The sequence below is a fragment of the Pyrus communis genome, chromosome 7, assembly GCF_963583255.1.
Source record: "Pyrus communis chromosome 7, drPyrComm1.1, whole genome shotgun sequence".
Lineage (NCBI taxonomy): Eukaryota > Viridiplantae > Streptophyta > Magnoliopsida > Rosales > Rosaceae > Pyrus > Pyrus communis.
The window spans coordinates 6,257,539-6,284,653 of NC_084809.1; the positions used below are offsets into that span (position 1 = coordinate 6,257,539).

At 37.8% G+C, this 27,115-nt stretch overlaps 4 protein-coding genes and 3 non-coding genes across 8 annotated transcripts; 3 read left to right on the forward strand and 4 right to left on the reverse strand.

Annotated features, from left to right (window-relative positions):
• The first annotated feature begins 491 nt into the window (after nucleotides 1–491).
• Nucleotides 492–5,163, forward strand: LOC137740255 (nucleobase-ascorbate transporter 1). The gene is made up of 14 exons (XM_068480102.1): nucleotides 492–755; nucleotides 1,483–1,580; nucleotides 1,678–1,854; nucleotides 2,294–2,394; nucleotides 2,480–2,555; nucleotides 3,060–3,119; nucleotides 3,205–3,392; nucleotides 3,473–3,569; nucleotides 3,725–3,811; nucleotides 3,927–3,985; nucleotides 4,079–4,170; nucleotides 4,255–4,332; nucleotides 4,412–4,572; nucleotides 4,705–5,163. The coding sequence occupies exons 1-14, from the start codon at nucleotides 680–682 to the stop codon at nucleotides 4,915–4,917; spliced, it is 1,563 nt and encodes a 520-aa protein (XP_068336203.1). The 5' UTR covers nucleotides 492–679; the 3' UTR covers nucleotides 4,918–5,163.
• Nucleotides 5,164–5,677: 514 nt separating this feature from the next.
• LOC137741236 (small nucleolar RNA snoR77Y) lies at nucleotides 5,678–5,758 on the reverse strand. Its single transcript, XR_011069264.1, has one exon. It is a non-coding gene; the product is annotated as a small nucleolar RNA snoR77Y (small nucleolar RNA).
• Nucleotides 5,759–5,815: 57 nt separating this feature from the next.
• LOC137741245 (small nucleolar RNA snoR2/U65) lies at nucleotides 5,816–5,971 on the reverse strand. The gene has a single exon (XR_011069272.1). It is a non-coding gene; the product is annotated as a small nucleolar RNA snoR2/U65 (small nucleolar RNA).
• A 189-nt stretch (nucleotides 5,972–6,160) lies between these two features.
• Nucleotides 6,161–6,227, reverse strand: LOC137741246 (small nucleolar RNA U49). Its single transcript, XR_011069273.1, has one exon. It is a non-coding gene; the product is annotated as a small nucleolar RNA U49 (small nucleolar RNA).
• A 746-nt stretch (nucleotides 6,228–6,973) lies between these two features.
• LOC137740890 (AUGMIN subunit 2-like) lies at nucleotides 6,974–9,661 on the forward strand. Its single transcript, XM_068480694.1, has 6 exons — nucleotides 6,974–7,261; nucleotides 7,547–7,672; nucleotides 7,760–7,864; nucleotides 8,303–8,371; nucleotides 8,704–8,817; nucleotides 9,185–9,661. Exons 1-6 carry the CDS (start codon nucleotides 7,139–7,141, stop codon nucleotides 9,533–9,535), a joined length of 888 nt encoding a protein of 295 aa, XP_068336795.1. The 5' UTR covers nucleotides 6,974–7,138; the 3' UTR covers nucleotides 9,536–9,661.
• An 8,620-nt stretch (nucleotides 9,662–18,281) lies between these two features.
• Nucleotides 18,282–23,681, forward strand: LOC137739005 (uncharacterized). Of its 2 annotated transcripts, none has more exons than XM_068478478.1 (10): nucleotides 18,282–18,770; nucleotides 18,890–18,981; nucleotides 19,385–19,526; nucleotides 19,635–19,904; nucleotides 19,991–20,138; nucleotides 20,829–22,001; nucleotides 22,121–22,359; nucleotides 22,454–22,527; nucleotides 23,063–23,171; nucleotides 23,296–23,681. In XM_068478478.1, the coding sequence occupies exons 2-10, from the start codon at nucleotides 18,917–18,919 to the stop codon at nucleotides 23,326–23,328; spliced, it is 2,253 nt and encodes a 750-aa protein (XP_068334579.1). In that variant the 5' UTR covers nucleotides 18,282–18,770; nucleotides 18,890–18,916; the 3' UTR covers nucleotides 23,329–23,681. The 2 variants fall into 2 exon arrangements, with proteins under 2 accessions (XP_068334579.1, XP_068334580.1); XM_068478479.1 differs by having other exon boundaries at nucleotides 18,282–18,722.
• Nucleotides 23,682–23,825: 144 nt separating this feature from the next.
• LOC137739006 (small ubiquitin-related modifier 1-like) lies at nucleotides 23,826–25,420 on the reverse strand. The gene is made up of 3 exons (XM_068478480.1): nucleotides 25,220–25,420; nucleotides 24,245–24,394; nucleotides 23,826–24,083 (listed from the first exon to the last, which is right to left on the reverse strand). The coding sequence occupies exons 1-3, from the start codon at nucleotides 25,295–25,297 to the stop codon at nucleotides 24,015–24,017; spliced, it is 297 nt and encodes a 98-aa protein (XP_068334581.1). The 5' UTR covers nucleotides 25,298–25,420; the 3' UTR covers nucleotides 23,826–24,014.
• Between the last annotated feature and the right edge of the window lie 1,695 nt (nucleotides 25,421–27,115).

Sequence of the window (27,115 nt, forward strand, 5' to 3'; positions counted from 1 at the left end):
ACGTGTAACTGTGTCTCTAATGCTATCGTGGACAACTGTTGCTATCACATGAATTAAAAGTAGTACACTAAAGAACGATTTGTTAATGATGACATTTGTTCGGGACGCGCATAAACAATAAGAAACCGTAAATTTGCATAACTTAGTTCAATTAAAGTTGTTGATAAAATCACGTGACGAGAAATACATTGTAATAAAATTCTGCGTCAAACCCAATGATCAACATGTCATAATTGAATGCTGATGTTATGAGGTTCTCATTCAGAGTCATATAGAGTTCCCATAGAGGTCATAGAGTATCCTTTCCTTGGGCCCCAAAAAAAAAAACCACCCATCAAAAAGATTTGCCGTACAACTATGGCATGGACAAAAGCGTCTTTTCAATGTGGAAGGAGGACAACGGCCCCAAATGGGGAGAGGGCAAATGCGTAATATCATATATAGGCTGTTTAAAGAGAGGGCAGAGAGAGAGGGGCAGGCTGGCCGACGACAGCAGAGAGAGCGTCACAGAGAGGCTTTGCATGTTGTTCCTTCTCTTTTTTTTCTGAGTGTGTGCTTTCACTTTATATCTCTGCAACTTTACTTTATTATTCCTTCTTCTTCTACTCTTTGGATTTCTGGGTTTTTTTGGTTTGTGTGGAAGTAATCTGAGCAGCTCAGCTCACAGGAGGCTTCATCAATGGCTGACATTACCCACCCTCCCATGGATCAGCTCCAAGACCTTGAGTACTGCATAGACTCCAACCCTCCTTGGGGTACTCTCTCCTCTCTCTCTGTTTTTCAGAATATCTGAGCTTTGTGTGTGAAATAACAAATGGGGTTCTTTGGATTTTTCAAGTAGGTTGGGGTTAGCTTTCTCTGCCTCTATCTAAGCATCAATCTCCATTTTTGTTGATCTGGGTTTTGGTTTTGAAGCCAAAGGTTATTGGGTAAGAGAAAAGTGAGGGGTTTTTGCTTTCAAGGTGTTTGCTTTGGTGGCTTCAATGGCTGCTGAGATTATATTTACTGGTATTTGATATTTCTTCTGATAGTGTGAATTCAAGCAATGTCGCATTACCTTTTTCTTTGGGTGTATTTTTTGAGTGTCTGAGTTGTTCAGTTCTGTGAGTAATTAGAAAATCTGGGAATTTGAACATTTACCATCGAGAGACTGGTGGGGAATGTGGTTTTATTATCCAGAAGTTGGAACAAATATAAAAACTTATATGCGTTGTCTGGTGGCTGAGAATATTAAATTTGTAATTACTGGTGAAATGCAGCAACTCATTAGGAAATACAAATGAGGGTTCTAATTACCATTTTGCCCAACAGGGCAGAGCTTCTCCGCTGCTTGTGGAGCAGTTGGAGTTGTGAATCATGCTTTAGACATGGCATCTAGTGGTCAATGTGTGCATTTTTAAGGATTAGGGGTGGTGGGAAAGTATGCAATTTGTTTGCCTGATCTTTCATTTGTATTTATTTGTTGAAGATTTTGTCTTGCAGCTGAAACCATAGTTCTAGCATTTCAAAACTACATCATGATGCTTGGTACGAGTGTGATGATTCCTTCGGCGCTGGTCCCTGCAATGGGAGGAAGTGATGTAAGCCAATCTTAGTGCAAACCAACAAATTTATTCTGCCAATCTTGTTTGGTCACTCTGTTATTTCTTTAAATACCGTTTTCTTGATCATGACCAGGGTGACAAAGCACGAGTCATACAAACGCTACTCTTTGTAGCTGGAATTAACACCCTTCTCCAAGCGCTTTTCGGAACCAGGTTGCCTGCGGTAGTTGGGGGGTCCTTTTCTTATGTCATTCCCATAGCTTATATTGTGAGCGACCACAAATTGCAACGGATTGCTGAACCTCATGAAGTAAGTAACTCTCCTAGTACCCCTCTTCTCCATATGCATTGTGTCTGGGATGCTCGTGGAAATAAATATATGCACCAACAATTTCATGACATTATAGCGCACGTATTGGGGACAAATTACATGCTGATTTACTAGCAGCTGGATCTGGAAGAGTAAGTACCTGAGTTTGAGAGTAATATGCAGAAATGTAGCTTCATTGCAAGCTTACCCTGCAAAATGCGATGTCTCCCAAATGTGGATCATTTTAAGGCTAAATAGGAGGGGGAATGAGTGCATGCGATTCATATGTTTTGGGACTTTAGATATTACAATTCATGTCAACGAAACCTCAATCCCATCAGATATTTATGCCTTGATTTCCTATTTAGCAATTGTACTATAGCATCTTTCTTATTTGATAGGGTATTGAAAGAGATCTTCCCATGTCATGGGTTTGCAGAGATTTATACAAACAATGCGTGCTATCCAAGGAGCTCTAATTGTAGCCTCCAGCATACAAATCATTCTGGGTTACAGCCAAGTTTGGGGTCTTTTCTCAAGGTATGGCAATACTAGAAAATGTAAAAAAAAATTAAGCTCCTATTTTGTAATTGATTGATTCAGCACCATACGGGTTATCTTGCAGGTTTTTCAGTCCACTTGGCATGGCACCTGTAGTTGGATTGGTTGGCTTGGGATTGTTTGAACGGGGTTTTCCTGCGGTAAGTTTTTCTATGAGAGGCAATTTATCATTCCATTAGGTTGACCCCGGAGGAGCTTCTATGCCACGTGGTTTGTGTCTCATTTGGTGCAGCATTTCCTTTTCTGGAGAATCATGAAACTTACATCCATTTGTTCTAGAATATCCCACAATTCTGAAATTTTACTTAAAGAAGACCCCATTAAGCACTTCAGCATATTGTAAACCTTTTGCCATAGGATATTTTCACTCTCAATGAATTTTGTATATCCCATATTTTCCTCCAGAATCTGTCCCCCTTTCATGAACTTTTCTAATATATCGAAATTGTCATGTAATAAGTCCTATATCAACCACAAAATTTAAAACTTGGTGAGAACTGAACCACGTGACGTTTCTAAATAAGCATACTTCATCTAGCTTGGTTTTTTACTATATGCTACGGAAACCACATATTCCATTTGCTGTATTTATATTCATTTTTTTGGAAAATTATGCAAGTATATAATTTCTATGTTTGTTTCAGTTGGGAAATTGTGTGGAAATTGGAATTCCGATGCTGTTGTTGGTCATTGGGTTGTCTCAAGTAAGTGATTTTCTATTAAAATTGCATTGACACGTCTACTAATCGTTTCTTTCCTTGACGAAAGTTTGTCTTTGTTTATTCTCAGTATCTGAAGCATGTGAGACCATTTAGAGATGTCCCAATTTTTGAACGGTTTCCAGTATTGTTTTGTGTCGCTATCATTTGGATCTATTCCCTTATCTTAACTGCCGGTGGGGCTTACCGTGACAAGCCTGTTAGAACCCAAATCAGCTGCCGCACAGACAGGGAAAATCTCATATCTACTGCCCCATGGTATGTCAAAGAAGAATTTGCCTTTTCATCATGTCTTCTGAACTCTTTTTGGTTTTAAGATCTTTATTCCGCCGTTTTAGGTTCAAGTTCCCGTATCCTCTGCAGTGGGGTCCTCCTACATTTTCAGCAGGTCACTCATTTGCAATGATGTCTGCAGTTCTTGTTTCAATGGTTGAGGTATTTATTCAATTTTTGAAATGTGGTTTTCATTCATGATCGCAACGCTGTATTGCTTCACTTATCAACAGCAGCCTCCTTAGTGTGCCATCTTGGTTATGTGGCTTAAGATTTGGGAATATGTCGGTTTCGTGACAATTGCTTATATGTTGCAGTCAACTGCTGCATACAAGGCAGCATCAAGATTGGCAATTGCCACTCCTCCTCCTGCTTATGTATTGAGCCGGGGAATTGGCTGGCAGGTGAATGAATTTTGAAACACCTGCGATTTTGTTATCTATCATGGATTGAGTTAGGTAAATGTTTCATGCATCATGCTTGCATAACTTTAATCAGAAATTTTAATATATTTTTCAGGGCATCGGTATTTTGCTTGATGGACTTTTTGGTACAGGCACTGGTTCTACTGTTTCTGTGTAAGACACCACAATATATTGCTGCAAAGTTTAGTTTGTTGCCTTCTCTGCCATTTAAATTAGCTTGACTAAGATCAGGTTTATGTTTACCAGGGAAAATGTCGGACTTCTTGGACTAACCCGAGTTGGAAGCCGTAGAGTTGTTCAAATTTCTGCTGGATTCATGATATTCTTCTCAACCTTAGGTCAGTATTTAACTCTCTGACATTCAAAGAGGTTTAGAGCACGGTGGAGATGCAGATTTGAATTCCTCTCTAATCCGTTTGTAGGTAAATTTGGGGCTGTATTTGCATCGATACCCTTCCCGATATATGCAGCTTTATACTGTGTCGTCTTCGGCCTTGTGGGTATGTCATGAGCTTAAGCAAGCTTCCTAATCGTTTCCTTCTTTCACTTTCTTCACAAACATTACTTGCCTGTTTGCAGCTTCGGTAGGGTTATCATTTCTTCAATTCACAAACATGAATTCTATGAGAAACCTCATCATCACCGGGCTCTCTCTCTTCCTTGGGATATCTGTCCCCCGCTTTTTCAACGAATATTGGAACCCCTCGCACCATGGTCTCGTCCATACCAATGCTGGATGGGTGAGTAACATCCTAACAAACTCTAGCATTCTGGTTAAGTTCTAAAGACATAATGGCATATCTTGTCAATGAAGTAATACATATCGATCCCGTTAAATGCAAAATGTGATGCCATTTCGTGTGTGTTTGCAGTTCAATGCATTCCTGAACACCATATTCTCATCTCCTCCAACCGTGGGGCTAATCGTGGCGGTGTTTCTTGACAACACTTTAGAGGTGCAAAAATCGAAGAAGGACAGAGGGATGCCGTGGTGGGTTAAGTTCAGAACATTCAGAGGAGACAACAGAAATGAAGAGTTCTACACATTGCCGTTTAACCTCAACAGATTCTTCCCGCCTACATAGCAGCCGGCCGGCACGATCAAGGGAAGTTGAGTGAGATCAAGAGCTCCAGCCAAGCTTATCTAATTGCAAATTAACAATGATTAATCAGGTTGATTAGAGTAGTAATGTATGATCCGAGGATAATTAATTTTAGCAAATGGGAATTTTATTTTTTGTTCAGCTTGTCAATTTTTGGGGACCTTTGTGTCATAGGGTTCAGTTAAAGGTAGGAGAGATTGTAGGGCAATTGGTTGGTCCATATGCTGCTTTTTGTAGAGTCAAATAATAAAGGAATATATTCTCCTTCTCTTAACCAACAGCTTTGAAAAACGTTAAATTATATCGAAACCAAGTATCATCACGCGCCTTGTGTTCTCGGTACATAAATTTTTTTGTTTAAATAAGTTGTATAAGTACACTTTGGTATTGGATTTCGACGATAAAAAGCGCTTCTGACAATTTTGCACATAACATGAAAGTTTTTTCACTCTCTGAAAAAGCTCATACCAAGTGATCTTTCAACAAGTGCTTAGGGTCTAAGGACTTCCAAATCCTTATTCAATAAGCACTTGGGGTTTTTAAAAACACTAAAAGCGATTCTGTTAAAAGTGTTTTAGGGTTCTAAATGAACTTGAAGTGTAATTTAAAATAAGCACTAATTATGTGCTTATTTCTCACATGAAACGCTTTGGTTGTTTTTTCTACATTCACTTAAATATATACATACGAAATCCAATATTTTAAATTTAAATAAAAAAACCCTATTTAATTAAAAAAAATTTGGAAGCCTCAGAAAGCCAGTTATTTGACATCAATAAAAATCAGTCGGTAATTCCAACTAAAACAAAATCCTCATAGGCTCGTCCTTTAACAAAAGAATTTGTTTTATCAAAATTAAATAAAAATTCAAGAAACTTAAAAATGCAATCGCAGTAAATCGGCTCCGTGGACCAGTAAAAAAATTAGGATCCACAGGTTCCTAGCAGAATGCGAAACAGAAGATCCTCGCTCTCCGTTCAATCATAGCACAATATTGGTCATGGCTATTTAGCTACCGTCGTCACGGCATCGAACCTTTACAAAAATCTGATAAATAAATAATAAAAAATAAAAAAAATAATAACTGCAGTGATCGGAAAAATTCAAGACCCTCAGATCCCGTTCCAAATCACGCACGGCGGCGGCAAACCGGAGCCGCGGGCCAGTTTCCCCGGCTAATGAACTAACCATCGGGGGATGGGAACGAGGCGGCCTCCGTTAGCGTCTGGGCGCCGCTGTATAAAGTGTCATACGGCACTTCCTATCACTTTGAGCACTCTTCCTCATTGAAACCAATCGGAAAGATGGTAAAAGATCCTAAAACCCTAGAAATAGACTGAGACACGAATTGGGAAGAGAGGAGAGACTGGGAATACAGACAACGACCAAAGCGACATGCAAATTCGGAGGACGAGAGGGGTTTATATAGGGAAGGTGAAGATGTTTGTAGAACCCTAATTGCCGCATGGCCTTTGTTTTAGCGGGTTGGGCTCTAATTTGGCCCAATTTTTCATTCTTTGTCTTTAATTAAAAGTAGATTTTTTTAATTTACTTATAATATTTACATATATTTAATATAATCGTCATTGTAAAACTTTCCCCATATAAAAAAGAAATAACAAAACAAAAATTGCAAGAAGATTTCTCTGCCCGTTTCTAATCGCTTGGCTGCCACCTCCGATCGATTGCCTAGAATTCATCGAACACTTATCCTCTATTTTTGTCCGATGGACTATCACTTCTAGATTTGTATTCAACACTTTAACTTTGAACAGTAAATGTTATAAACAAGAAAACTTTAACGAAAAGCTATTGGTACTATTCACTTCAACGAAAAACTATATTTTTACACTAAAAATTCAATCTTGGTACTATTCACTTTACCTTTTATTTTGTCTTTATAGTTAAAACTCAAAGTTTTCAAACTATTTTCATTAGTTTTTCTTATAAACAATATAATTTTGAATCCTCCTTTCTATAGTTTATTAGTTTAGACCTTCTATAAAACTATTGGGCTTTAAAAATTGGGCTGAAGAACGGGTCCTGCAGGTCCACCCGGCCGGCCAGAGGGCGTTCGTTGCAAGCAGGTTTGAAATTTCCCAGCGCATTGCTGTCTCTGGAAGCTAGAACACAGTGGAGAGAGACGACCAAACGAAGCAAATTGTGGTGGTTGCCGGAACGGCGTTGTTTGGGTGGCGCGGCAATGTCGATGGGGACTGACAGCACTTGGGTTGGGAAGAAACCGCTGCGGCGCATCGGCGGTATGTCCGACGCCCTCTCCCTCGCTTCGGATCTCGGCTTCTCCGTTGCCGCTCCTCCTACTCAGGTCAACCCTCGCTCTCCTTTCTGCACATTTCTATGTCCTCCATGTCCAATTTCACTGTTTGGCTAGTTTGGACTTCGAATTAGCTCCAACCCATTGTGCTTTTACTGCCATGTTTTAGCTTTTCCTACATTTTCCAGATTTCTGAGCTTAATTTTGAAAACCCAGTTGGAATTAAATAGTTATATGTGAGTAGAAGAAGAAAGCTGATTACTTGGTTAAGTTTGTAATGTGGCAGCTTCCTGATTTGAATTTCAGAAAAGTTTGAATTATACTTTTTTGATGTAGGAAGAGCTTCAGAACTTGTCCAGTAGTACTGGTGAAAAGGGTGATGACTTGATAAAGGTTCTAAGGGACCTTACCTCTGTACAGAGAAAAATAACCGATCTGCAAGTTGAACTCCAAGGGAGAAAGGTGAGCTACTGGAGTCTCTTCTTTCGTGGTTCGAGTTTGCGAGGTTATCTTATCTGTTGAACTGGCTTGAGATTATATTGTCTGTAGGATGATAAAAACGTAGCACATTTGACACATGCGAGTGAAATGGAGAAGAAGTGCGAAACTTTAGCAAGGATCACTACCATTTTGAAAGATGTGATTCAAAATAAGGTAACTCGTTGTGGTACATTGTTGTGTGTTGTTTTGTTATTGTAGTACATCTGATTTATTAGTCGATTTGTTTATCTTTGTCAAATTCTGGATTGATTTAATATCTGTAATATCAAATGAACCATAGCATCTCTTTTTAAGCAATTGTTGCCTTTCCTATCAAGAATACGCTTTTGTATATATGTCCAGGCTAGTAGTGTTATAAACTGATGCTTTGGTTATCATATTCTTTGAAAATTGAATTCTGGTGGCATAGAAGAAAAAATTTACAGTCTTATCATTCGTTGAGTTCCTTTTTATGCCACCTAGATTTTTGTAATGTAGGGCATAATGAATAGTTGACGTAGCTCGTATGCATGTTTAACTCTTAATAACACCCCCCTTTAAATTGTTTCTCAATAATACCTCTGTATTTATTTTGTTTCAAATCACTGGCAGGATCGCATCATAGCCCGTCTTCAACAACCATATTCACTCGATTGCATTCCAGTAGAAGCAGAGTATCAGGTTGGTTATGGTTTGAATTCATGTAGGTTGTCTTGTATTTTACATTCTAGGCTACGATTATATCGGCCTTTTTTTTTTACCAGTCCAAGTGTTTGTTACTAAATCCGTCTTATTTGGAAGGAGTTTAGATTCATCAAAACAACTGTTAGGAACTTGGGACAAACTTAATCATATGTCAAATTGTAAATTTTGCAATAGAAAAGTATGAACCATTTGTTTTTAGCTGTTGTGGAAATATAAATCTGGGACGGACTGCTACAGGACTATTTGTATTTCTTGTGAAAAGACTGTTTTCTTTATGTTTGTGGAATCTTTCGCTCGGGCCTGTGCAGAAACAGTTCTCTGAATTATTGATGAAGGCTGCTGGTGATTATGGGGCCTTGACAGCATCAGTTGCAGATTTCCAGTGGAGTCAGACATTTAAGGAGCCTCCTTCAGTTTGGGGGGTATGATTGCAGAAGCTTTTCGTTTCTAAATTACTGAGAATGCATGTAGCATGGTAGTTCTTTTTCCACGTTATTTGCTTCAATTTTGAGAACATTCCTGATGTTGCTTTGTTTATAAGTTATAAGACATTTGGTTGTGGGCAAGCACAGAGTATGATACTGTTACAATTTGCTGATAATAGCACTAAAGGAATTATTTGCTAATTAAAGACGCGGAGTCAAACATCAAAGATCTTTTAAGGATTTGTATCGGATCTACCATGTACTGCGATCAGGATGTGTGAATCCAGAATGCAGATATATAGAACTTTTACGTTGGGAAATTACTTGTGCATGATGCGATCTTCATTTTGTATAACTGACGCAGGAAATGCTTCGTCCAATTCCTGTGGCCTTAGCATCATGCACCCGGTTCTTTGAAGCAATGTCTGCCATGAGGGAATCATTTTCAACACTTCAGCATCTCAGAGTTGGTCATACTGATGCATCATCACCTATAACACCAGGCAAGGATTCTTCCCGAAGAATACCAGGTGATTCCGAATGCGTAACTCCACCTCCTTGGAGAAGTGAACCAAGCTTTGATGACTTAGCTATCAGAAGCTCAAGGAAGCCTGAAGTCGAGCATCAAGAATCAGAGGATGAAAACAGTGGGGTGGATGGAGCAAGCCACAGGAGATTGTCATGGCCTCCATCAGTTAAAAACAACGGTGTTTAGTCAGACTGACATTCGTTGCCTGTGACTCAGTGTATGTGTTTGTGTGAAATAGTCATTGTAATAGGCCTCTGCAAAAAAAAAATTGTGTGGAAATGTTTTGAGTTAATCCCGCCAAACTTATGTTCTTTTCGTAGGATTTGATAGGCATTTTTGTATCACGAGCAGATTTCGTTGGGTTTTAACAATTGTCGTTAATGAGATTTGAGATTTGAGCTCAAGAAGTGGAGGTTGAGTGTTGAGTGTCGATAAACCAAATGATCATGTGAGGATCTTGTTATTCTTTGACCTTGTAAAAATGAGATATTCAGAAGTCACCACCAAGTTCTCAGTAGCTCTATACAATTATACTGTCAATTCTCAACGGATCAGCCAGGAACTCCAGGAAGGTTCTCTCAAAGCCCCTTTCACATTTTAGGTATTGACATTGAAGTTGGGAAGTGATTTTCACGTAATACTTTTAGCTTCTCACAAACTCCAAATCAAACACAACAGATAAAATTAAACAGACTTGTGCGAGAAACTAAAAATACTTTAAGAATGCACATAATGTTGACGTCTACAACATTTTTTTCGTAATAACTAATCACGTTACTGGTATGTCTTATCAAATTAAACTTTACATAAACAGGAGTTAAAAAAAATAAAATTAAACGAGAGCTATTATTAGCACTCGAATGATGTGGTTCTACACTACTACTGTTATATGTGCAATATATTTCTTCAATAAATAAGAAAAATCTTAGGGCATGTTTGGTACTTTACTTGAATCTAACTTTTTAAACTCATAAACAATTTTCAAGTTTTAGGCCTTAAAAACGTGTTTGATAGGACGATTTTCAAAAACTGAACTCAAGACTAACTCAAAAATATAGTATATTCTTTAAAAATATAAAAAGTGAGTTTTTAGAGTTTTTAAAGTTAAACTTAGTCCTTTATTTTTCTCTCCCTCCTCCCCTCTCACTCCAAATCTCTCTCTTTTCTTCTTTCTCTCTCCTCCAATCCGCTCTCTTCATTCTCTCGGTTCTTTCTTCCACTCCTCTTCCTCTCTATCTCGTCCGATCCTCTCTCTTCTTTCTCTTTCCTTCTCTCCTCTTTCTCCTTCTCCTTCAATCATTTCTTATTTTCTTTCCTCTTTTCTCCTCTTTCTCCTTCTCCTGTAACCCCCTCTTTTTAGATCTCTTTGTCTAGTTTAAGTCGTAAGATTTAAAAATTTTAAATCGCAAACCAATCAAGTTTTTGAGTCTTAAAAAAAATTATTTTCAAGAAATGTTTTGAGAAATGATAAAAATTTTCAAATAGGATACCAAACAGGTCCTTATTTATTTAAAATATTTTCATATGGCATTGGTTGCATCCTGTGCAGTTCGTGTGTGAAAATGAAAGATCAAATGCAAATATTATGTGCCCATCTCAATGTGTTATAGGCTGTAGCAACAAATGCATATAACTTCGCCGCGTTAATTGTTCTAAATTATGCATGCACCTTTCACATCGCCCACCCTAAAAAGATGTACTGCCTTGTGGCCCAAAACGAGGTGGATTCCATCCGAATTCATTTTGTGAAAACATCATAGTCATTCATCGTCTATCGTGCTGTTATAAATTATTTGACTTTTTAATTTACAATTAAACACAAATAGTATTAAATGAAAACAAGCTGCACGATGTACGATAAACGGTTAAGATACGGGAATTCCTAGAATCCCTACAAAGTGGATCGGAGAGGATCTTCTTCCAAAAACGAGGAGCTATAACTTGGTCTGAAGATGGTAATGGTTTGTGTTCGGGTTTATCCATATTGTGTTGTATTCATGTCAAATCATGAGTTGATCAACAAGTAAAACGATACGTAAATTAATATCGTGCAAAAGTAGCATACACGTTAACCCATATAAGAGTCTCAAACACACTACGCCAATTATCATACAATCAACTACACCAAAATAACACATTGAAACAATTCCAATACGTTAACGTGCAACAACAGAAAATCAAAACTTATGTGACCGATTGAAAATTATCCCAAACTTAAGAGCATCTCCAAAGAAGATGTCAAATTTTAAATATAAAATTTGAATTTGATAGCCTAGGTGGCATTTTGACATCTTTTAAAATTTTGCTCTCTAGCCGATATGTCAAATTAAATATTATTTTATTACAGTATTTTCTTTTCTTTTTGTTTTATTAAATTATTATTTTATGCCCCTTCTCTCTCTCTCCCCCCTCTTTCTCTCTCACGCAATGACACTTACAGTCACAGACATCCATCCACTCTTATCAAGTGAACATCTAGATAGAACCTCTCTCTCTCTCTACCATGAAGATGATGCGGTTGCTCCTAATCTCAGTGACAGTCTCTGCCATTGTCTCAACTGTGAACTATTCTTGTTCCCCGTAAGACCTAGGAGCACTTCAATCCATCAGAACCAGACTCACCGATTCCTCATTGGGAATCTTCAACTTCTGGGTCGAAACCGATTGCTGTGTAAACTGGTATGGGGTCAGCTGCGATCCCACAACCGACAGAGTCGTCAACATTAATCTCCGAGGCGAATCGGAGGACCCCATACTCACGAAATCCAGTCAGTCCGAGTTCATGTCAGGATCGATCTCGTCCCAAATTTGCAGCCTCGACCGCCTCACCACCCTCGTTCTCACCGACTAGAAGGGAGTCACCGGCGAGATCCCCCAATGCCTCACCACCCTCTCCAACCTCCAAGTTCTCGATCTCGTCGGAAACAAGATTTCGGGAGAGATTCCGATCGATATTGGCAACCTCAAGATGCTCACAGTCCTCAACCTCGCCGATAACCAGATTTGATAAAAAAAAATTAATAAAAAAATATTTGACGTTGTTGTCAAATTTGACAAAAGGGAAGAACTGTCATTCCATGTCATGCCACATTAGCTTTGGCTTCTCGGTTGAAAGATATTACAACTGTCTTTTTTTACTATTAATGCTGATTTGAACATTTTGACATTTCCTTTAAAAATGATCTAAAAAGCGTGAAATGTAGTGCACCCATTTTTGTACGGATTTCAAGTTATATAACACTTCATGTTAAAAAATGCAAGCTCTAACTACAACTCATGAGCTTTTATCAAGTAACATAAAATAATAATGTTTATATATTATAGTGCATGTTCGATCTTCAACGATTCCTTCTTCCTACTATTTTACCATTAATGTTCGATCTCCACCGATCTCTTCTCCTTATCACTTAACCATTAACCCATTAATGCTAAACGATTGAAGCTGCATTTATTATGCTCAAAGAGTCAAGCTTATTTTTAGTTGAAATAAAATTGATAGAACAATTGAAAACTACGAATATTATTATATCAACGTCATCCATGAAAAATAACATTGCTGCCTTCGCAGCAAAGAAACGAACCACCCCAACTTCAACATTCCTCTATACAAATATACAATTATTAACCAAGTTTGTCAAATATTACAAAATCAATCGAATTATCAAAACAACCTAGACTCTTTGTAATGGAGGGATTTTTTCATGTGACCGGAACACGTTGGTCATTAGATGAATGGAAAGACAAACAAAATATTATATACTTTTGTAACGTGAGACATTTCAAAAAATACCGTATTAACTTATTTATTTCTTGCCATGTATCCCTGTTTTCTCTTTCATCGCATTATTTGTGTGATCAGAAAACCGACACGTATCTTATTTAGATATATGACAGCTCATCATTCTAGTGCGTACCAAATGTAGATAAACGGGCCCCGCGTGACAGATCAGCTGCCAGCAAGTTACAGAAAAGATGAATCATCATCCAACTTCCAATAACATGCCTCATGCATGGCCCTTGACAGCTTTCTCTGTTTTTTTTTTTTCCTTCCTTTCAGAAATTGAGGATTTGGAGCGGAATTGGATCCTCTCCTAGTCCGAGACAAAGCTTTGGGATATCTATTAACATAAATTGTAAAACTTTGATTAAACGGTTATAATTATTATAATTTTTAGAGAAATATTTTTATTTGTAATCGTTGGATCAAAATCTAACTATCCATGTTATTGGATCAGAAAGATCCCGATAATTTTATTCCAAGATGATCCAATTCCATTTGGAGCCACTTGCTTCCCCCATCTTATGAAATTATCCACATCCCCGGCACATGAACGTCACACTGCATCTCTGGCCTTGCCACGAAATCAAAGGTGTTCGGTTCAGATGCGGCCAAGGAGTTCGCGGGTCCCGCTGTTAATCATTGTAATTCCTGATCGTGGTGGGGTCATGCACTATGAAAGGATAGTCTACGATGCAGCGGCCCACAGGCTTGCCAAGAAAGGCCGCATGTCCATGCCAAAAGTCAAAGGTTCAAAACGCTCCATGGTCTAACCAAAGTTACACGGTTTTAAATCTGAACGGTTGCTTTATTTGAATAACTAAGCAACGGTTGAGATTCTTTTTTGAATTTCTCTAATTTATGGGAGAGAGGATACAAATTTGGGATGACACATTATCTTGTTATGTTTGATTCTAAAAAGGGCGGGTGGATTTGAGTTTTTTGGTTTTCTCCTCTAATGTAAAAACTTTATATTCTTATATTTTACATTTTAAAATTTGAATCCTTTCAGTTTTTGACAATTTAAGTATTCGTATCGAAGATAATTGAAGTCAAAACTCGATTCTTATTTTACCTTAATTAAATAACATTTTTCGATGTTGAGCTCGAGAAGTGGAGGATAAGTATTGAGTGTCGATAAACCAAATGATCATGTGAAGATCTTGTTATTCTTTGACCTTGTAAAAATAAGACATTCAGAAGTCACCACCCAATTCTCAGTAGCTCTATACAATTATACAGTCAATTTTCAACAGATCAGCCAGGAACTCCAGGAAGGTTCTCTCAAAGCCCCTTTCACATTTTAGGTATTGTAGTTGGGAAGTGATTTTCACGTGATACGTTTAGCTTCTCACAAACTCCAAATCAAACGCAACAGATAAAATCAAACAGACGTGTGAGAAACTAAAAATACTTTAAGAATGTACATAACGTCGATGTCTACAACACTTTTTTCGTAATAACTAATCACGTTACTAGTATGTCTTATCAAATTAAACTTTACATAAACAGAAGTTTAAAAAAAATTAAATTAAATAAGAGCTATTATTAGCACTCGAATAATATCGTTCTACACTACTACTTTTATATGTGCAATATATTTCTTCAATAAATAAGAAAAATCCTACTTATTTAAAATATTTTCATATGGCATTGGTTGCATCCTGTGCAGTTCGTGCGTGAAAATGAAAGATCAAATGCAAATATTATGCACCCATCTCAATGTGGGGTAGGCTGTAGCAACAAATGCATATAACTTCGACGCGTTAAATGTTCCAAATTCTGCATGCACCTTTCACGTCTCCCACCCTAAAAAGATGTACTGCCTTGTGATACGTAACAAGGGAATTGGATTCCATTCGAATTCCCTTTGTACGGATTTTAAAAATCTTCACATCTTAGCTATTTATCGTGCATCGTACGGTAAAAAATCATTTGATTTTTTTTATTTAAATTAAGTATAAATAGTATCTGACGAAAATTGATCGCATAATGTAGGATGAACTGCTAGTATATGGGGATTCCTAGAATCCCCACAAAGTGGATCAGAGAGGATCCTCTTCCAAAAACGAGGAGCTATAACTTGGTCTGGAGATGGTAATGGTTTGTGTTCGGGTTTATCCATATCGTGTTGTATTCATGTCGAATCATGAGTTGGTCAACAAGTAAAACGATACGTAAATTAATATCGTGCAAAAATAGCTTACAAGCTAACCCATATAAGAGCCTCAAACTCATAACGTCAATTATCATACAATCAACTAAACCTAAATAACACATTGAAATCATTCCAATACCTTAACGTGCAACAACAGAAAATCAAAACTTATGTGACCAATTGAAAATTATCCAAAACTTAAAAGGTGTGAATTGTAGTGCACCCATTTTTGTACGGATTTCAAGTTATATAATACGTCGTGTTAAAAAATGCAAGCTCTAACTATGACTCACGAGCATTCACTCAAAAGTTCAAGCTCGAACTATTGCAAATGATGTTTTACAAAGTGACGTAAAATAATAATATCTATATATTCTAGTGTATGTTCGATCTCCACCGATCATTCTCTCTACCACTTAACCATTAACTCATTAATACTAAACAATTGAAGCCGCATTTATTAAGCTAAAAGAGTCAAGCTGTAGTTGAAATAAATTTGATTGAACAATTGAAAACTATGTATATTATTATATCAACGTCATCCATAAAAAATTAATGTTGTTTTCTTCGCAGCTAAGAAACGAACCACCCCAACTTCAACATTCCTCTATACAATTATTAACCAAGTTTGTCAAATATTACAAAATCAATCAAATTATCAAAACAACCTCTCCTCCTCCTCCCAATTGACACGTAATTACCATAACCAAGTGCCACCACCAAACTTTTAGACTTCTCGTAAAGAAGAAATTTTTCCGTGTGACCGAAATACGTGAGTCATCAGATGAATAGAAAGACAAACAAAAACACATATTATCAATAACGCAGAAACACGTATCTTATTTTGATATATGACAACTCATCCTTCGAGGTGTACAGATCCTCTCCGAATCTAAAAAAAGGGAGCCTAATGATTAAATGATCCGGACAGTTAAAATTTGATCTAACGGCTAAAAATATTATAACTTTTATAGAGGCTCCTTGTTTGTAACCGTTGCATCAAATTTTAATGGTTCGAATAATTTGATTCTTAAGCTCCTTTTTTTTAGATCCGGAGAGAATTGTACTCTCCTTCGAGTGCATACCAAATGTAGATAAGCAGGCACCGCGTGACAGATCAGCTGGCAGCAAGTTACAGAAAAGATGAATCATCATGCAACTTCCAATTAACATGCATCATGCATGGCCTCTGATACTTCTATTTTTTTTCTTCAGAAATTATCCACATCCCCGGCACATGAACGTCACACTGCATCTCTGGCCTTGCTCTATTATTTACCTAAACGACGGTTTCGTTCCAACGGCTGCCTGGGCCCTACCACGAAATCAGAGGTGTTCGGTTCAGATGCCGCCAAGGAGTTCGCGGGTCCCGCTTTTAATCATTGTAATTCCTGATCGTGGTGGGGTCATGCACTATGAAAGGATAGTCTACGGTGCAGCGGCCCACAGGCTAGCCAAGAAAGGCCGCATGTCTATGCCAAAAGTCAAAGGTTCAAAACGCTCTATGGTCTAACCGAAGTTACACGGTTTTAAATCTGAACGGTTGCTTTATTTGAATAACTAAGCAACGGCTGAGATTCTTTTTTGAATTTCTCTAATTTATGGGAGAGAGGATACAAATTTGGGATGACAAATTATCTTGTTATGTTTGATTCTAAAAAAGGTGGGTGGATTTGAGTTTTTTTGGTTTTGTCCTCTGATGCAAAAACTTTATATTCTTATATTTTACGTTTTAAAATTTGAATCCGTTCAGCTTTTGAAAATTTAAGTATTCGTATCAAAGATGATTGAAGTCAAAACTCAATTCTTATTTTACCTTAATTGAATAACATTTTTCGACGTTGGCATAGGAACACGCTACACCTACGTACACCATTTTAAGGTTTTACCAACCAAAGTCAACTTTGCTACGATTCTGACTCTATCCAAACAATACCATTGCCGGCTACTCCGTTGGATAGCAACCACATTCCATTTCGATCCTTCCTTTTAGTTTTATTAACTTTCTAACCCTCAAAATTTTAATGTTACGTCACTTTGATCATTCTGTTAAATCTACTAGCTTTTCCGTTTAATCAGTTACAAAAAATATGCTCACTCACACCATATATGTGTTGTCCGGCTGTTAGCCTTCGCTTTTATTCTTTCAAATTGGACTTGGAAACTTGGAAATTCAAAATTGGGTTGGAAAAAAAAAAAGAGAAATTGTGATGCACGCCTTCACTTTTGGATGAAGTATAAGAAGAAACTATAAAGTATATAGTATATACCCACATATAAAGTCTTGAAATTCTTTACTTTGGTTATTAAAATTGAACGAGAGAGGAAGACAAGAAGACAGTGAAAGAGAACATGAGAGTGAGGAGAAAAGGGAGAGAGGTTGTATTTTATTTTTATTTTTTAAATTAGAGATAATAAATTTACATGTAGGTGAGGTTTAAAAAAAACATTTTTGTGTTATGAAATTACGTTATTGTCTTTAATTTTTTTGTTGTGATAAAAGATAAAGATGTATTATCTCCCTCTTTTGATTAAAAAAGAGAATTTCATTAATATAATTTTGGACATCCACACCCGTTAATTTTCGATCGTCCCATTTAGCCTCGAACCTTTTTCTAGGCCTATCAAAGCATATGGAGTTTCTAATTTATAAAAAAAAAAAAAAAAAAAAAGACGCCACGTTCTCTCTTCCACATTTTTTCTAGAATTCCTCTTTATATATATATATATATATAAATAGTTTATATTTACACGTAAATGTGTGGGCTCCGTTAAATATGAGAGGACGGTAAAAATCAAAACTCATAAAATTCAAGGGCCAAAGCGAGAACAAACGGTATATGATTAAATCACAGGGTACAAAGCATGTAGACGAGCGCAGGCGATAATAGCTCGCGGACACGCAAGTCGCGCGGTAATTTCCCGGATTGCGTCGAATTTCCGGCACGTCTTCTCCCCTTCTCTTCTCTTTAGAAATTTCTCTGACTCTCTCTCTCTCTCTCTCTCACTCATCCCCCAAACGACAGCTACAGAAGAGGAGAGAGAAAGTGGTGGCGGGAAGCACATGAGATCCGCAGGAGGGTCGAATTTACCATTATACCCATCTCCCCGGCTGCTCCCGTCATCCTCCTCATAAATTCCCCCCCAACCGACGTGTCCCTGCCGAGTCGACCCGCCCCCTATCCTCCTTCGGACACGACACCTTCCTCGTCGCCTTCGAATCCAAGCAAATCGTAAATATCCCAGAAAAGAAGGAAAAGAAGGAAATTTAATAATTAAAAATCGGAAACACAATCTGGAAAAAAGATGAGACCTTTGCTCTGGAAACCTCCAGAGTGTTCTTCTTCCCTCCGCCGTTGATTCGTCCACGTGGACTCTCCCATTCTATCTCTTTCCTTCTTCCGGCGTGCCTTTGCCCTCTGTTATGAAGTTCGCCGGTGATTGCTTTCTCTTCTTTCCATGGAATTTCCTTCTCTATCAACAAGGTCCTCCTTGTCTCTCTACCCTTTCTCTCTCTAACATGCATTCAATGTATACCATTGTGTATTTATATGTTGGATTTTGGGTTGTTATTAATTTGTGAAATGGGAATTGTGGGAAGCAGTGTTTGGTGAAGAATTGGGCAGAAAGCATGAATTTGATGAAGAAAGGTGACGGTGGCCGCTGCATTTTCCCCCTCACCGGTTTGCAAATTGGGTAACATTTTTCGGAATTCCACATTCTTTGATGTTTTTATTACTTAATTTGCTTAAATTCTCAAGTACCCTTTTGGTTATGATCCTACAAACACAATATTTCTGGGCCAGAATTGGGTTTTATGGCATAAATTTAATTGCTTGAAAAAAAAAAAATATATATATATATATACACACACACACACACATACACACGCATACACACACACACGCATACACATATATATATTTTAAATTTTCAGCTCTAGTGTGTGTATTTGTTAAGACTGTAATTTAATATTGCTAAATGCAGAGAAAACCTTATGATTTTTCATCTTTTGAAACATAAGATGTACTGATGTTTTCGGGGTTTTTTCTTTTGATGTAAATGATGAAGTGATTTGGTTTGTGCTGTATGGTTGCAGAGACTTGCAGTCTTACCTTTCGGATCTTAGCCTTTTCCTGGCCCTCGAAAGCAAGAAATTCTATATCTTGGTGGACAATCGGCCATGGCTGGGCGACCTAGGTTCGCGGTCAGCGCACTTGTGGCAATTGATGGTTACCAAGGTCAGACTTTAGTCAATAGTCACTACACCCTCATTGATACTCAACTTATTTGTTTTTTCAATTGTATTTTACGGAGGATCAAAGTTTATATTGGTTTGAGTTTTTCAGTCAAGGTTGTCTCCTTTTGCAAACACTAAAGTACGGAAGGTGAGAACGGAAGGAAATGATGCTTGCTCTAGACCTAAGCCTGCAAAACCAAAGAAGCTTGCTAGGTGGTTCTCATTAATCAAGCATCAGAAGAAGGTGCTGTTACCTGTAAAGAAGCTGCGGAGTTCTTTACTTTTAAGCAGGGAGTTGCATAGGACCTTGTATGGTTTTATTGTATTTGAAGTTGCATGGAGCAATGTCCGAGGTATCAATTACATCAATGAGCTTCAGGTATCAATCCTTTTTCTATATCCTTGAACACTTGTTTGTACTTCTTTGTTAGTGCTCGCGTTCCATAGTTTACGTGTCCATTGCAGACTGATACATCGCTGGCTATAGAGGCTAAAGTCATGCAAAGATGGGAATTTGACAGTATTGCTCAAGCTGCAAGCTGCATATCATCGTGGTTCTCAGGAACAGTCTCTGAGCAGCTACAGTTGAAAGAACTTCTGAATTCTGCCATAGGTAGCATTCTTTGTCCTCATGATTCCTTATTTTTTTGCTCATCGACGTGTTAATCTCTTTATGACATGGGGTTTTCCTCTTTTGGCATATGAGCATAGGATTTGTATACGTAGTAGGAATAAGGGGATGCCATTAGTGGTCAATTGTTTGGTTAGTCAAAACAATTAGTGCAGTATTGAAAGCAGTAAGAGAAATTTTAGGGCTAATAATTGACATAGCTTCGTTGAATTGTTTCACTAGGTATGTCCCTTCTAAAGAAAAAAAATATTAGATCTCTGACATGCACTGAGCCTTAAGGCGCGATGTATTCATCTTTGCTTGAATCTGTATGAGTTTTGCTTGAGAATAGAATTCTGTGATACGTATTATGATTTAAACGTTAAAAAGGTCTAACACCAGTGTTAATGGAAGTCAAGATTGTGAGATGATCAGATACATTGTTTAATTACTTGGATAATCTTCTTAAAAGTACTGGGAGTACGGATCCCTTGCAGCTCACAGGGAGAAATTCCTTTTGGACATTTTTCCTTTGATGGTTTATTTGGATAGGTTTATATTTGGAGAATTTCTTTATCTGCATGAAGTGTTGTTATATTGTGCTATTAGATGCCTGCTGGAACTACTGTATCTCTTTTACTACCAATTGCAATGAGGATTCTATAATTTTAATTAAGTTTTGTACTTTTCCAGGAGAAGTTTTCTATGATGCTGAAGAGTATCCAGAGACAGAAACTATGGCCGTTGTTGATGAAAATATCTCCTACAACAATCTGACTTCTGAGGAAGATTCTCTCCACTGCTTCAGTCACAATTTTAGTGATCATTCTGACACCTGTGAAAATAGGGCCGCTGTACCACATTCACCACCTCCACCTACTGGACCCTATAAGAGAAGGAAAATAACCACGTGCATTAGTGGTGGAGTTGAAGTAGATACTTATTCTGAGGAAACGCGCAGCCCTGCCAGTGACTGCGAAAATTCTGAGATGTACAAATGTTACCGTGAAGATGAAATGCAAAATTCTGAGACGTATTCCTGTTACTGTGGAGATGAAATGCAAAACTCTGAGACATATACCTGTGACTCTGAAGATGATATACCAGTGACCGCGAGGGCCTATATCAGTGACTCTGAAGATAGTGTTAAAGCTACTCTGTTCAGCAAAGATGCTATACCTGTAACTGTCAATACCTATACTAGTGAATGTCTCGATGCTGTTGAATCTACACAGTACAGGGATGTGCTGATTTTGTTCAGGTTCAATGATCGTGACCTCCCATTTAAACTAAGAGAAATAATAATGTCTGATCTCCGGTTGCTGACTTTGCTTGAGGCTGGGCTTCCATCTTGGGTTATCTTCCTTCAGTCATACCCAGGGTTTTGCCATATCTATCGCCCGTGGATGTGCCCTTTGGCAAGGGCATTGTATGTGCTGATCTCAGTTGTCACTGTCCTAATTGGATTTTATGACCTATACAAAAATGTTCCAGTTCTGAAGGTAACTGCATCTCGTCTTTGTGGACCTCTATTTGATTGGATAGAGACCTGGTCGATGATATCAAGGATTAAGTACTTGGGAACAATGCTATTTCTACACCACTCTCAGAAAGCTGTTCAGTGCTTTCTGGCGATCAAGAGTACCACTCTCTCCTTTTTTTCAGTACTAGCTCAGCCATTGGCAGAACCTCTTGTGGAGTGTTTTGGATTCCTCCTTCCAGTATGGAACGTGCTTGTTGATGTGTTAGAGAGCCTCTTTTCAGTCATTTGGATTCTGATTGGATCTGCACGCATTCTAGTGGGGAACCTGGTACAGGTTTTAGTGTTTCCAATATTATTTCTCCTGTCAGCTGTCTGGAGCATTGGTAGGTCGTGAAATTCTTTGGATTACCCATCTTTTGATTCAAATAATCAATGGCGTTGTACAATTCACAAAAAAAATCTTGTATTCATGGCATGTACTCTTGTTTGCATTTTTTTGCAGGAACTTCCATTGTATATCCTATATTTAGGATTCTATGGGAAGCACTCTATGCTCCGGTTCGCATGGTCCTTGCAGTAGCCAATGTCATAGCCTTTGTTGGTGCATGTATATATGATATGCTTCGAGATACATGGCAAGTTATTAGCAGCATATTCCGGTTTGCTTCAGCTTCTAAGGCAACTGTGAAAACGGTTGAAGTTTCCATATGGCGTTCACTTTGGAATGACCTCTTTTCTCAGGTTGGAAGACAAAGTATTAATGTAGTTTCTATTTGTAACAGTGTCTGCTAGAATGGTTTTATTGATCACCATTCTCTTCTTTTTTTGGTTTCAGGTTTTCCGTGCTGTCAGGAGTATATTAAATGGTTTTGTTGCATTCTTCATAGCTTGTAACAGGCATCGCCTTAGGTACGCTCTTATTTTCTTGGGAGTTTCAACGAAAAGCCTACGGTACTGTTTACTTTAACGAAAAACCACATTTTTACACTAAAAAGTTAATCCTGGTACTATTCACTTTACCCTTTATTTTGTCCTTATAATTAAAACTCAAAGTTTTCAAGCTCTTTTCATTAGTTTTCCTTATTTTCTTTGGCGTCTTTATCTTGTTTTTAGTGATCTGCATTTTTCTGCTCTGTGGGATGCATACACATTTGTCATGGTTGCTTAGGCCGTCTTTAGACTGTATTTGATGCCCAGGACAGAATATGCTGATGGTGAAGTTGGAGATTTCAATTCTATTGATTTGGAAAACGTTTGCTCGCTGGTAGTTTGTCTTTTTAGCACGAGGTTTTTTGCCTAAGTAGTCACCGGTAGTTCAGCATGATCAATAATATCCCGTTTCTCCCAGTCCTGCAGTACGAATAATTGCTTTTAATTATTTGTAGACCTATGTAAGATTTTGTTACAAGTCTGTGCTAATGATGTTTTTATATGATTGTTACAGCATTTACAATCATATGCAGAAGTTTATCCAAAGAATCCTGGATCGAACCCGGAGATCACGGCGTGAAGTTTCAAGTCGTTATAGGCGCACCGGAGAGACTGGGAATATGGTTAGTTTTCTAATGTGGGACACTTTAGATCATGAATTTCACTTCCCTGCACAAGGTTGTAGCACAGAGATGGAATTGCTGCACCGATAATTGTCAACCGATTATTTTGGTTTTGGCTTTGCAGTTTGAAGTAACAAGGAAAATCAACATTGAATAGCGTTTCCCACAGCTGTTGGAGGATAACACTATCGAGACGGTACTCTGTTTGGGAAGTGCCTGCCGCGTTGTGTATAAAACCACCTTCGACAATGTATGAAACGCTTTCGGCCAAACAAGAGAACGTAAAAGATGTCAAGACGGCGACATGATACTAGAGAATGTAAAAGGTGCTTCTCGTGCGTGTAGCACCCATGTCTACATCATAGGAAGAGCTCGGTTTCTTTTTTGTCCTTCATTCTTTCCAATCTTTGTTTCTATTTGTGATTTGTAGAGGGGCAAACTATGGAATTCAGTGTATATAATAGCGAATGGGTGTTGCACTAACAAAGTTCCTAAAACGCTATTGTGACATCCCAAACCAGAAACACAATGTTACGTGTTTTAACTTTTAACGGCCTCACATGGCACGTCCTTGTTCATTTGGGATGTCACGACGTACCGGGAGTGAAGGTAAGTCCTCCTGGTTAACTAGAAACCATAATCTGGATCCAAACATAAAGGAAAGACTAAATACATAAATGCCAAATCCCACATACAAGAGTTACTGACGTTTTGCAGAACGAGCAACATAAACAAAGTTGATTAACAACTAAGAAATGTCTTAAACAAAACTAAACTCCTATTACTTGACAACCTACAATCCATAGAACAAGTTCCTCCGCTTCCAACAAGAGAATGGTAGCATCAAATCTGTACGGCTCCTCCAGTTTGGTGCAACATTGCATCGATCTCATCACCGTCCTCCATTTCCAACTGAAACACGAAAAATAGTCACAAACAATTAGCACATGAGCAGAAAACGCAAGTGGCTGTGCGCAAATGTGCGTCCAAGTGTTTGCAATCGCGAGTTAATCAATGTGCATCAAGCATTTGCAATCGTGAGCGTGCGTATGTGAGAGAGTGGAGAGGAGGACCTCATCAGGGGTCTGCTCTGCTCGTAGACGACGGCCATCAAACAAGAAGGCAATTGAGTTCATCTCCACAGATTGGCGATCACAATATGCATTCATAAGCTTCTTCAGTTGAGTGCTTCGCTTGATCCTAAAAAACACTTCATTCCCATCCTGCAACGAAATACAAAAGCATTACTTCCATCCTGCACCGCAACATTTCATTCACATACTTTTCATGACGACAAACTGTCTAACCACCACTCACAATCAAATTTGCAATCGCCAAGTAGGAAGAGTCAAACTCCATCACAACAACGGAATTGAATGAACAAAAGTGTTGTAATGGATACACTTCACCAAATCAGTAGTTTGTGCACTAAACTGTCAATCGCATAAAAGGAACAGCGCGAGAACTAAATTCATACGAAAGAGCTGGAGTTCCAAAGGCCATTAAACACAAAACACATCTCCATTTGTCATCACAAACGACTACATAAAACAATGGCAAGCATATTGCAAAACTATAAGACCACAAAACCAATTGCTTGCGAGGCGAAACCGCCATGATCATAATAAAAATAAAAATAAACCAACAGTAGTTTAACAAGAACAAAAGGGGTAAATAAGATATCGACACAATCACAAGAACAGATGGCAGACAACAAATAAAGGAACAAAACAGCAGCAAAACACAGCCTAATCAGAACATCAATCTAATGCCCTAATCCCAGCAAAAAACAGGCTGTGAAAATTGATCAACCCCACTAATTTATGCATTAATTTGCCAAGAAAAATAATTAGCAATACTCAAATCATAACAAATTAAACAGATATTCTTCGAACAAAAGAAAGGGAGAACCCAAATTTTTTCTCAGAACCCAGAAATCTAAAATCCCAAGCGAATCGGAAACCCCAATCAAAATTAGAAACATAAAAATAAAAAAATAAAGTAAATTATATACAGAAGGGTAAAGTTTGATGGTGAAAAATAGAGACCTGTCCTTTGACTTTGAGGTTGATGTGGGCGGCCTGGTCGTTGGGCTTCTTGTCCTCTTCTTGCTGCGGAGTCGACATCCTCCCTTTCTTCTTCTTCTCCTTCTCCTCCTCCTCTGTAATCTGTATGAGAAGCAAAACTAGGGTTCTACTCCTTGACTTTTGTTTGTACCCGCTGTGGCGCTACCACCGACGGTTCGTTTCAGTACCCCCGGCAATGGATTTCTTATACGTGTAAGAGTTTGATTGGTTTCTGATGGGCTTCGGGAGGTTCATAAATCTCCAGTATTTGGGCTCAAATTCTCTATTCATTAATTACACTGGGCCTTTGAGATCCTCCAGGCCCGATAAGCTTTTGGGTCAAGGATAATCAATCTTGTTAACAAGTGAGTTGTTTATATATATATATATATATATATATATATATATTTTAGTATTTTTACACTAAAGGGAAGGGAGTTTGGCTAAGCCACACAATGAGTAACCTAATTTGGTATCGAATTCACCATCCATGAGAGTCGAACGTAAGACCTCTCATTTCCAAGTGAAGAGGAATACCACCAGATTGTAGTATTGAGTGACAGTGAGTTGTTTAGATTTAGAATATAAAGCACGTGCATAAAGGTTCGAATCTCTTGTTTAAAATATTCGCTTGTAAGGTCATTTTCATGAGAGAATTTTCAGGGTGTCCATCGGTCTGGTACCTCTAGTGTCATAATACGAGTAGCTAAAATTTTTTTAACATATTCAACTGTTTTTATCATGACACTTAGGCCATCTCCAACCGAATGAGGGCTAAAGGGCTCGTTTTAGCCCTCAGGCCCTCCAATAAATTAATATTTTAATAAACAGTGCAGGGCCATATTTCTTACCATCTCCAATCGAGGGCTAAAGGGTCGTAGGGCCAAACATAGCCTTGTGACAAAAAATCATATCCAACTCAGGGCCAAATGGGTCATAAAGCCAAACATAATTTATTATTTAAATTTAAAAACTATAGCAACTTAAATTTAAAAACTACAACTTAAATTTAAAAATTACAAATTAAATTTAAAATCTACAACTTAGATTTATAGGAAAATATGAGAATGTTGTTAAATGTTTTTAAAAATGTTTTTTAAGTTTTATGTTGTTAAATGTTTTATTTTTTATTTACGTTGTTTAATGTTGTTTAATGACTTAGGAAGTTATAGGAAAAAAATAAAATTTTTAAATTTAAAAAAAAATTCAAATATAATGGCTAGCTAATGTTAGCTAGCCGTTGCATTCAAATTTGTGGCTCGACCTGGGGCTGGCTGAGTTGGGCCAGCATGTTGGCCTTTAGCCCTTTTTTGTCCCTTGAGGCCCACGAGCCCTTTGGTCTAGCCATCGGTTGGAAACGGTTTTTGGGCTATTTTCGGCCCTCTAGCCCTCTGGACCATTCGGTTGGAGATGGCCATAAGGCTATCTGCAATTGAAGGAGGGTCAAAGGGCTATGTTTAGTCGTATAGTCCTACAAGAAATTATATTTTAATGAACAATGTCAGGGCATATTTTATATCATCTCCAACTGAGGGGCCAAAGGGTCATAGGTCAAACATAGCCCTTTGACAAAAAAACTATCTCCAATCAAGAGGGCTAAAGGGTCATAGACCAAACATAATTTATTATTTTAATTGAATTAATATAGTTAATTAAATTAAACTACCATATTAAAATAAGATTTTCAGACATATTGGAAGATTATTGAAAGATGTGGCCATTTGAAAATTATTGAAAAAATTAAAGGAAAGATTATTGGAAGAGAATATAATGTGAATAATTGAAATAAAATAAGGTAAGATAGTATGAAATAGTGAAAAGTATTTGAGAAATGACGTAGGAAAAAAAATTAGAAATATATATATTTTTAAATTCGTC

What these genes read in the sequence shown, in the direction of transcription:
- LOC137740890 (XM_068480694.1), top strand. Translation starts at nt 7,139, where the DNA reads ATGTCGATGGGGACTGACAGCACTTGGGTTGGGAAGAAACCGCTGCGG. An exon ending in CAGTAGAAGCAGAGTATCAG is followed by an intron (nt 8,372 to 8,703) that starts GTTGGTTATGGT and finishes GGGCCTGTGCAG; the next exon opens with AAACAGTTCTCTGAATTATT. An exon ending in AGCCTCCTTCAGTTTGGGGG is followed by an intron (nt 8,818 to 9,184) that starts GTATGATTGCAG and finishes TAACTGACGCAG; the next exon opens with GAAATGCTTCGTCCAATTCC.
- LOC137740255 (XM_068480102.1), top strand. Translation starts at nt 680, where the DNA reads ATGGCTGACATTACCCACCCTCCCATGGATCAGCTCCAAGACCTTGAG. An exon ending in TTGAACGGGGTTTTCCTGCG is followed by an intron (nt 2,556 to 3,059) that starts GTAAGTTTTTCT and finishes TGTTTGTTTCAG; the next exon opens with TTGGGAAATTGTGTGGAAAT. An exon ending in TGTCGTCTTCGGCCTTGTGG is followed by an intron (nt 4,333 to 4,411) that starts GTATGTCATGAG and finishes GCCTGTTTGCAG; the next exon opens with CTTCGGTAGGGTTATCATTT.
- LOC137739005 (XM_068478478.1), top strand. Translation starts at nt 18,917, where the DNA reads ATGAATTTGATGAAGAAAGGTGACGGTGGCCGCTGCATTTTCCCCCTC. An exon ending in GGCAATTGATGGTTACCAAG is followed by an intron (nt 19,527 to 19,634) that starts GTCAGACTTTAG and finishes TGAGTTTTTCAG; the next exon opens with TCAAGGTTGTCTCCTTTTGC. An exon ending in GTCAGCTGTCTGGAGCATTG is followed by an intron (nt 22,002 to 22,120) that starts GTAGGTCGTGAA and finishes ATTTTTTTGCAG; the next exon opens with GAACTTCCATTGTATATCCT.
- LOC137739006 (XM_068478480.1), bottom strand. Translation starts at nt 25,297, where the DNA reads ATGTCGACTCCGCAGCAAGAAGAGGACAAGAAGCCCAACGACCAGGCC. An exon ending in ACCTCAAAGTCAAAGGACAG is followed by an intron (nt 24,395 to 25,219) that starts GTCTCTATTTTT and finishes ATTTCGTTGCAG; the next exon opens with GATGGGAATGAAGTGTTTTT. An exon ending in CAGAGCAGACCCCTGATGAG is followed by an intron (nt 24,084 to 24,244) that starts GTCCTCCTCTCC and finishes TTCGTGTTTCAG; the next exon opens with TTGGAAATGGAGGACGGTGA.